General features: G+C 40.6%; 1 protein-coding gene across 1 annotated transcript in view; it reads left to right on the top strand.

Moving 5' to 3' along the window:
- The first annotated feature begins 1,607 nt into the window (after window positions 1-1,607).
- The window catches only part of ERO1A (endoplasmic reticulum oxidoreductase 1 alpha), a 39,145-nt gene continuing 30,271 nt past the window's right edge, over window positions 1,608-10,481 (top strand). The window contains exon 1 of the mRNA XM_032482049.1: window positions 1,608-2,133. Within this exon, the coding sequence (XP_032337940.1) occupies window positions 2,020-2,133 (114 nt within the window). The 5' untranslated portion in view covers window positions 1,608-2,019. The remainder of the gene's footprint in view (window positions 2,134-10,481) is intronic.

The following is a 10,481-nucleotide window of genomic DNA, read 5'->3' as shown; positions in this document are numbered from 1 at the left end:
ATTGTTTCTGATTATAAATTTTCTAGAAATTTGTTCTGGGCAAGAGTTCGAGTCTTATGAATAGTCTTCATCCTGGGAATACTGATGCTTTTAAACTTACCTAAGTTATAGGCTATTGCATCAGAGTGAAATCCAGAGGTGATTCATGTTCAGATTGCTTCTGACTGTAATTTCATTTAGTTTCCCCCTTTTTCACCCTGTCCCCCTCATTTTTGATGGTCTAATAGTTCAGATATTAATATTGTGGCCATATGAAATAGTCAATCATGTGCAAAGAGAAGCTCCTTGTTAAGATTTCTGGGAGTTACAGGCATGTTTGGGACATAATCCCTGCTTAAGGAGTTAAGAGATTACAATTTAGTGGTAGAAACATAAAGTAGAAATGTCACAAAGATTACATACTAAATTCCATTGGGATTACGTATTTAAATTCCATACTAAAGTCCACGTGCAGGAACTGGGCCTTATACATCGTTATATATCTAACGTTAAGCTCAGTCTGGCATGATACAGGTTTACTGAATTGAAATTTATTTAGACCTTGGAACTGGGTGAAGAGTTAAACAGGAAGGCCCACAGATGAGGGATCAAGTGAGCTGGGTCTGGCCCTAGAGGGGTAAGTAGAATCTGTACACAGTATAATGAAAAAATAACTTTCCAAATCAAGAGGGAGATTGTATTAATATGCACATGTTGCATGTTGTAATATGTGGCATACAGCTGGTCCGGCCCACCAGGATCTCAGATAGTTGGTGACTTTTTAATTACATGTCAGTCCACTTGGCAGTGAAGGACAGACTATAGAGTTTGAGTCTCACCTCTGCCATACCAAGTGATTCTGAATAACTAGATGAACTTTCTATGCCTGTTTTTCTCAGCTAGAAAATAGGAGTATAATACCTACTTTGGGCCTACTATATCCTACCATACCCTTCATTAAACAATGGCTTTTTAAGGGAAAAAAAAAGATTTACCACAAAAAAAAAATTGAAATATTTGAGCATTTAATGTGCAAGATGGAAAGCATTCTAGTTTCACCTTGAAAATTTCTCCTTAAAAAAACCCCTAAAAACAAACAAAAGCTCATAGGCTAGTCCCATGGCTGGGAGCAGAGGACCTGACTCTTATCACTGCCCCTGCTCACATCACCTCATCTCTCTGGGCCTGTTTCCTCCTGTAAAATAAAGACTAACCTCCTCCTGAGCTGTCTCATATGGTAGCCACTTGCCACATTTGACTGAAATATGGCTAGTCTGTATAAAATACACATCAGATTTCAAAGATAAAAATAAAAATTGGTATTTTATGAATTATTTAATATTGAGTGTATTTTGAAATATTTTGCACATATTGTGTTACATAAATCTATTATTAAAATGAACTTCGCCTGTTTCCTTTTGCTCTTTTGATGTGACTACTAGAAAATCTAAATGACACATGCAGCCCTGGCCTAGATGATCACGAACATAGCCCTTTCAGCTTTAAGACTCAGCTAGGGCCACTGTGGACACGTAATTCACGCTTTGATTTCCTCGCACGGAGATACGGAAGGATTGGCCGAGAGCGAGCGGGTTGGGGCGGGGCCCTGCCGGAAGACACAGACCCCGCCGGCTTTCGCTCCCGCTGTCGGAGCGGGGAGGGCCCCGACTCCCGCGCGGGGCTGGGGGCGGGCAGCCGGGTCAAGTCTCCAGGCCCCGGGCGTTCAGGGGACCGGGGACGGGCACGGAGCGCCGGGCGGGGCCGAGCCGCGAAGCGGGTGGGTGCGTCAGGCTCACGAGCGGGGAAAAGGAAGCGTGCCCCGGGCGGCGGGCGCGGGCGCGGGCGCCCCAGCACGTCCGCAGGCTGCGGCAGGAGGTGGCAGCCGCTGAGAGGCGGGAGAGCGGAGGGCGGGCTTGGGAGGCGGCCGGGAGGTGGGGCGCGGCCGGGGACCCGCCCTCGCGGGCTTCATCTTCGGCCCCACGGCCTGCGACCAAGCGCTGGGGACTACAAGGCGCCTCGCGAAGAGCGGCCGGGGCGGCTATGGGCCGCCGCTGGGGCTTCCTGATCGGCTTCCTGGGTGCCGTGGGGCTGCTGGGCTCGGGCCACGGCGGGCAGCAGCCCCCGGAGACGGCGGCGCAGAGGTGCTTCTGCCAGGTGAGGGGTGTGCGCGGCGGGGCTTCGGGTCCCGGGACCTCCGCCTCCCCCGTGCGCTCCGTTGTACGCGCCCCGGCAGGTGGGGGGCTTCGGGGTGCGTCTTTGCAGTCTCCACCCTTCCGGAAGGAGCCCCCTCTGCTTCTGCTCCCTCGCCGGGCTGAGTCTCTGCTGCTCGCCTAGGTTGGTGTGCGCGGGTCCCCCACCGCAACCTGAACCGAGGTCGGCGCGCCCTCCCGTGCTTCCGATCATGCGTGGGGCGAGGGGTGTGCGTGCACCGCTGTCTGCTCCTGCCGAGTTGGTACATCCATTTTTGTTAGTATTCCCTGCCCGGGAAGGGTTGCCACGCACACTCAGTATTTGTAATTTTCGCAGAACATGGGTCTTCCTAACTTCTAACTTGACTTGGAACCGTGGACGCTGTGCCTGTGCTGGGTGCCTTCTCCAGCCTTTCTGGCCAGGACAGGTTTTGCCGGGGGGCTGCCTTCAGATCTCATTGTCAGTCAGAGAAGTGGTTTCGTGGGGTTTTTCTGGGTCTAAGGCCAACTGCCTGGTGTCTTTGGGCCGCGGTTGCCCTGTGACTCCTCGCCTCGCCTGTCCTTTCTTTTTCCTGAATGTAGTGGGACTGTCTTACCGTGACACCCCTACTGCTGGTCTGAATTAGGAGAACGGTTTTCAGTGCGCAACTTTGATTACAAGCCTATGGTTGTTTCCTTCTGTTAGTAAGAGATGTGAATTCCTTGGGCGAAAAATTCTAAGAAACTTACAGGTTTTTGGTATCATTATTCTTTTTTTTTTTTTTTTTTTTAGTATCGTTATTCTTAAAGTCACCTTTTTGGTTGGTTTCTGTTGATAAAAATTACATTTTATGCAAAACTGAGGGGTGGGTATTCAAATTGTTCCTTTTAAGTGGATTTTACTATTAACTTATTATCAGAAATAGCGTGTTATGTCTGTAGGAGCAGTGATACAATTTCAGAGAGGAAAGAAGCATTTTAAATATGAGAAGAAGTATCATCTCTTTCATCGCTTTACATTCTTGAACTTTATTTTTTGTTGAGTGATTTGGGGATTGGGGTGAGTGATATCTGGGAATGTGTAAGAAAAGTTGAAACTGCTGCTTTATAACTAAGAGACTGAAAAGTTCCTTTACCTTCAATGATTGCAAACAGCACACAATGAAGTATTTAAAAGGAAAAAGGGTAATTTCACTTCTGATTACAAATATAATGTACTACAAAGTTTAAACATTAAAAAGATAAGTATATTAGAAATAAGGGGATTTAAAAATAAAGTAGTCAGTGTAGAAAGATGCCCAATGTAACATTTTAAACTACATTCTAGAGATTTGGTTAATGGAATAAAAGTACATGCTGAACTCATAAACTTTCACTTTTTCCCCTGGGTAACCTTTTTACATATCTGATTAAAATTGGGGAGCTTTAGTTTTTTTATATTTGTTTACTTTTTCTTCTGATTAATGATTAGACTTTTTTCCCCCTTCCACAGTATTTTCAACATTAAAATACTGCCCCAACCTGTCCCCCTATCATTCTATTCAAAAATGTGTTTTTAAAAAAAGATTTTTTATACAGAAAGAAGGAGAAATCTTTCTTTTCCTTTTAGAACAAGAGTGACTGTTTTTCTTTTCAGAGCCAACTTTAAAAAACTAATAAAATGAGTAAAAAACAGTTTTAAGGAAAATTTAAAATGGCTTACTGAGGCAAACTTAGAGAGCATCAATTCCAATTCAGTAAGTGAAACAAGCATGCTTTAGTTCTATTAAGGTCAGTAATGGCGGGGATGGGACTAGGGGGAGTACAGGAGAGAGGGGACGATGCCCAATAGACATGAAGGGAAAAATGGAGACAAACACATAGACATGCACACAAAGACAGGAGAGAGAGAAAAGGAAAAACATGGAGAAAAAAGATAAGGGGAGTGCAAATTATTCATTCAACTAACATGGATAAGCACTGTGTCCATTGAGCTGAGGGTCTGGAATAGAGAAATAACTATGCCATAATCCCTACCCTGAAGAGCTTACAGTTTAATAAATAATGTTCTTTGGGGCTTGGGGAGAGGCAAGGATCCTGGGTTGTTTATTTTAAGTTAATAAATATTGCTAGAAACTAACTTAAAAACTAAATTTTCACGTAATGTTTGGAAATACAAGTTAAAATCTTCTCTGGTTCTTTTTGCAGTATCCAATTGGCCACAAAGTCCTGTTGTTTCTTTTTTGTTAATAGTCACGTCCCTTCCTTCCTTCTTGTTTTCTGTTTCTCTTACCATTTCTGTCCTGAGTTACCACACCATCACCCCTTATCACACTGTTGCAGGGGTACCTGGCTTGTAGTAGGGGTTCAGATTTGATATTTGACTTTATAAAGCCATTGAAGTAGAATGTACAAAGCTCTACAAATAATCAGACAAAATTCAACAGGCATTTATTGAAGTCTACTGTGAATGACTTGAGAGATCGAAAAATAAAGTAAAAAATTAAAATGTAGTTCTAATTCTTGACACTCCAGAGTACAAAGCCTAGTACATAAGTGGTCCTTAGCAAGCATTAGGGAAATGATAATATAAGATGTGAACACTGCACTCCCTGGAGTATATTCTTTATTTTAATTTATTAAAATAAAAATTGGCATGTAGTAGATTTACAACATTGTGTATTCTTTAAATTATTCTGCTTAGTAAGCCATTTGCATGCTTTTCTGGAATTGATCTTTCAGATAGGTTGACAGCTGTAAATAAATCTTTAAACTTAGCTACTGCATTTGCCTATTATTTGACATCACATCCTGTTAAAACCATTTTCATTGTATGTCGTAAGTTTTTTTGATAACATGCTTCAGTTTAGTTGCTCAAAATAAGTGATCAGTTATCTGGAACTTACAAATCTTCCTTACATACAACCTCCCCTTCCAGACCTGCTCTCCTATCATTCTATTAAAAAAGTTAAAAAAAAGGTTTTTTTACACAGGAAATTGTTTTTTTCCCCTACTATTGGTATACAAGTCTATGAAGTCTAACACATGTACAGTTTTTGTGGAAAAAAAATCCCATAAGTCAGGACTCACTCTATCTTTAAATCAAAATTGTAGTAAGTATAGGCTTGAAGTAAATGAAGATTTTTCAGAGTTTATTTCTTTTTGACCATGATTTCCTCACTGTGCGCCATTAGAGAGAATGAATGTAAGAGAACTTAGTTCCAGTTCATGGAATCCCAGGATTCATTTTAAAGAAATCAGCTCAGAAGAGATACTGAAGCCCAGATGTGGAGGCAGTGTGGACATCTTTTTCATTTAAATTAATTAGAAACGAGTTTGTTAGCTTCTATACTCAGAATGTTTTGTCACTCTTAATACAGCCCGTGCTATTAACACTCGGATCCACTTATTTGAATGTGGTAAATCTCCATCAGGCTAATGAAAAGGGAGTAGTTCAGATAATCCAAAATGGCTACTTCAGAAGTAGATTATTTTTTGTTTGGAGTGCATTGTGGATACACCCTGCATACGAGTATTTTAGCAGACTTACCTGTCTGGGTGTCTTGTTCAGGTCAGTTTAAAAAAGAGTTTTTGTTAGTCAGGTTGGCTGAGCCATGGAGGAGATGCTTGATCATTTGTTGGGTGGTGGGTGGAAATAAGCCCAGGCTTAAAACTTAGTCAGAGGCATCTTTGAAACAGGTTATACTGGAGGGATGTCCATTGACTCTGAATGCTTCCTGTACTCCAGGCTTTTCTGAACAAAGCATGGGGACCAAAGGGCATTTCACATTGGTTGCCATACTTTGGGTCATTTAACAAAAATTTAAACTTCTAGCAAAACCAAGACTTTAAAGCAGAAACAGCTCTTAGCATTCCATGCCCTTCGAATGGTGCCTGCTACCGAGTACTACCCAGCAGAGAGCCTTCTGTGTTTCTCTGCTTTCTTCAACAGAGTTGTCCCAGGCTACTCTGTCAATGAATGAATGCTTCTCTCTCTTTTTTTTTTAATGGTCCCAAAACACAATAAAATTAAGGGCAACTAAAGTTCTTTGCCAAATAAAGCACATTTTGAGCACTTTTAAAAGACACTTCACATGAGTATGAGGAATATAGTCTTACAGTGCTTTGGGGGAAAAATGATAATCTATGGTAGGGCTGGAGTTGTTGGGACACAAGGAAACCGTTTAGAAAGTTTTTGTTTTGTCTTTCATTGCAAAATAAGGGTATCTTTAACCAGAGTAGCCAGAGAATAGGTCAGTGTTATTTTCTTTCCTTTTGCCTTTTGTATTTTGGTATTTGGTTCAAACCAATCAGAGTCCATGGAGAAAGTAATTGAGGCTCCCTCAGAGCTAGCTTTTGGCTCCATTGGGGCAATAGATATAACATTTTTGGAGAATTTTAAAGGCAAAGTTGGCCTTTTTTTTTCTTATTCATTAAAAAAAAATGTAGATTGCTTTGGGGAGTAGTAAGATCCCTTTCACTGGAAATATTTAAGCAGTGGTAGAATAATAATAATGATCACCATTTACTGGGTGTTTATGTCATTTTATCCTGATATCAGCTCTTTGAGATGAGAACTATTATTATTTCTATTTTGTACTGAGGCCTAGAGAGGTTAAAAAGCTTGGCGAATGTCAGCAACTAATAAGTAGCACTGATAAGATTCGACCCTAGAAGGCCTGACTCCGGTGGCCTGCTCACCGCTGTTACACGCTGCCTCCCCTTGAGGGTGTAGAGGAGGGATTGGTGTGTTGCTTGGAAGAGAGCTACAGAAGGCCTTCTAAAGCTTTCCAACTCTTAAGATAACAGGACTTTCAACTGGGTGATGTTATGTGTTAGGCCTGTCTTGGTCCTTATACCTACCCTCCCTCAACAAGGGCCTTTTCACTGCTGCCTATTAGGTTGGCCCCTACCGGAGGCTGATTACCACCTGAAGCCTAGAGCAGTGAGCTTCAGACTTCAGCATGAATCACTCACTTTGTGTGTGTACTGGGGGTGCAACTTTAAAAAATTCAGATTCCTATGGTAGGGCCAGAGTTCTGTTTCGCTTTGGGAGACAGTGTGGTGGTTGCTTTAGCTCCACTACAGCTGTAGCACAGTCTGAAGGGCAGCATCAAGCCATCCTTACAGATCGGCAGCCCTCTTTTGGCCTTACTTAGATTACAGGACTTTGCTTTGTTTCAGAGGCTCTGCCTTGGGTGAATTAACTGGATTTCTGCCTTAGACTTTTCCTGAGCCTCTATTCTGGTAACATGCCTGGTTCTCTAATTTCTAGAACTGGGCCTGGCATCATACCTGTCAGACTTCCTTCCAGGGATCAGGTTCTGCTGCCTGTTGGCAGGCTTCTCTGAATGGTCAGATGGCTTGGATTTCCAGGTATCTTCCTGCCCCTTCTTTGCTGGGCTGTCTCCATCCAATGAAGCTCCTGCCAGCCCTGCTTTACCATTTTAGCTGCCCTGTAACCTGGCATTGTAGTTGGTAATACGTCCTACTCAGTTTCTAAGGTAAGGGGCAGAAGATTGTTAAATCCAGCATTGTCCTGCCTTCTCTTCTTTCGAGGCCTCTAGGTTATAAGCCACCTGTGCTCTGGGAAGAAATCTTGCATTTCTTTCTGATCTGGGGCTTCTTATTGCTCCCTTTGTAATTAGGATATAGATCAGCAGAATGTTGGACACAAGGATTGTTTGCCTTTGTTGCTTGCTTTCCTTGCTCTGCAAGGGCATTCCTGCCACTGTGTGTCTGGGGCACTGAGCACCACTGTAGGTGACATGGAAGTACATAGTTATAAGTAGACAGTGTGTATCTACTATTTTTAGAAATACAGTGCTCAGCACTGGGAGTACAAGTCTGGAAGACAGATTTTTACCTTGAAAATGAACTCCTCAGGAGGAAAAATGGATTGCTTTAATCCCTTCCTCTTAAGTTTTTTTTTTGCATGTTTTCTCTTTTTGTGGTCTAATGTCTCTATCTGGCTTGTGTCCCCTTGGCCTTTGCATTTTTGTGCCTGTAATTTTTTGTATAATAATATGTATCCAAGGATAGAAACATTAGCTTATTTTATGTTCTTAGAAGTTTTGCTTCTAAGGCTCAAAAGAAATAGGTGTGAAAAATCAAGTGATCTAGGGTAGAAACACTTTTGTTTTGTTGGTACCCAAAATTAGGACTCTAAGATTATTGTACACACAGAGAATTTTTAGCAGGAAACAAGGACACATTTGCATATGAAATGAAAGCAGTTATAACAGTGACAAAATATGTAAATCATATTTCTAGAAACTGAATTCTTTAGTCCAAAACAAATAGGATTAGGCAAATTGGTAAAACAAAAAACAAAAACAAAAACAAAAAGAAACCCCAACTTAGCCCTTAAATATTGCTGTCATCATCCAAAGTATTCTTATCTCTTAGGTGAGAAATTTCCATTACTGTTTTGTGGTGTTCTAAAAAGATAGTGTAGAATTTTGTATATTCCAAAAGGAAGACACCTAAATTCAGTATTTCAATATATATATATTTTTTGGTGGGGGAGGTAATTAAGGTTTTATTTATTTATTCTTAAAGGAGGTACTGGGGATTGAACCCAGCACCTCATGCATGCTAAGCATGCACTCTACCACTTGAGCTATACCCTCCCCCAGTAAAGTATTCTCAAGATACATGCACTCCAATGTTCATAGCAGCACTATTTACAACAGCTAAGACATGGAAACAGCCTAAATGCCTATCAACAAGTGACTGGATAAAGAAGCTGTGGTATATATATATACGATGGAGTACTACTCAACCTTAAAAAAAGAATAAAATAATGTCATTTGCAGCATCATGGATGGACCTGGAGATTGTCATTCTGTGTGAAGAAAAGCAGAAAGAGAAAGAAAAATACCATATGATATCACTTATATGTGGAATCTAAAAAAAGACACAAATGAGCTTATTTACAAAACAGAAACAGATTCACAGACATAGAATACAAACTTATGGTTACTGGGGGGAAAGGGGGTGAGAAGGGATAAATTAGGAGTTTGAGATTTACAGATATTAAGTACTATATATAAAATGATAAATAACACATATAGCACAGGAAACTATATTCAATATCTTGCAGTAACCTATCATGGAAAAGAATATGGAAAGGAATATATGTGTGTGTGTATATATATATGTATAGATAGATAGATAGATAGATAGATAGATAGATAGATAGATACAGATATGACTGAAACATGCTGTACACCAGAAATTAACACAACATTGTAAACTGACTATACTTCAATTTAAAAAATGGAAAAAAACAAAGGCCAAAATAAAGTAAAAGCAAACCCTGCTTAAAAAAAATTAAGTATTCTTTATTTGCTTCTTTACTAGTAGATTTTAAAATTATTTTTTTGTTGGCAATAAGTCTCCCTAAAATATAATCCAAAGTAGTTTATAATGCACATATTCAGAACAAAGTATGATAAGGGTCTCTTTTCTGCAGCATGCTGTATATTAAAAAAATTAAAATTTTAGTTACTAAAAAAAAACACAATGTATTTGTTACTTAAAGCAATGCTCAATTAGTTCTGTTAGGTGTTTGCCTAGTCCCAGTAAACATCTAAGAATTTTAGTTTCACAACTGATAATATTGTCTGATTATAATATGATTTCCCATTGCTTCTGATTATAATATGACTTAATAGTTTGATTTAGTAAATACAGTTAAGTCATAGTTTTAAGCATTTGAAGTTAGCTTTGGGGTTAATTTGCTCAGTGTTGCTAATGATAAGTAATTTCTAAGCACCATTTCAAATGTATAAAAATATTTGAGGGTTGTTAGATCCTTACAATGAATTATTGTTTCTCTTATAAATTCAGTATTACTTCTTTTCATATATCCACTGAGCTTGTCTCTGACCTACACGTCCTGTGGGAAACTAAAATAAAGGAAAGACAGAGACAACTGAATTATAAGAATATTGAGTCTCAGGAAAGCCAAGGATAGGAGTGCAACTGGGCTTCAGGAAAGATGCGGGAAGTGGGAGCAGGCAAACCCCAGGGGATCCAGCTAGCATATGTTCTCTGTCTCTTATCTGTGCTTCTCTGTGTGTTTTTCAAAATCTTTCCTCCCTCTGCTAACTGGGTCACGTGTTCCTCCCTTCACTTGATGGAATATAGCCTGAGCTTACTTGTTTACTGGTCTAGCAACAGGGGGAAACATCTCTCCTTCTTAGTCTCAATTCCAGATTACTGCAGAGGGCACCACGACCTGGTTTGGGTCAGATGCCCACCCCTGGTTGGACTTAAGGGGCAAGGTGACAGAGTAGCTGTGGGGAATCAACTCTTTGAGGAGGGGTTATCATTATGAGTTCAGTACAC

The sequence above is a fragment of the Camelus ferus genome, chromosome 6, assembly GCF_009834535.1.
Source record: "Camelus ferus isolate YT-003-E chromosome 6, BCGSAC_Cfer_1.0, whole genome shotgun sequence".
NCBI lineage: Eukaryota > Metazoa > Chordata > Mammalia > Artiodactyla > Camelidae > Camelus > Camelus ferus.
The sequence above is the reverse complement of the archived record's forward strand: the minus strand, read 5'-3'. Positions and strand labels throughout refer to the sequence as shown.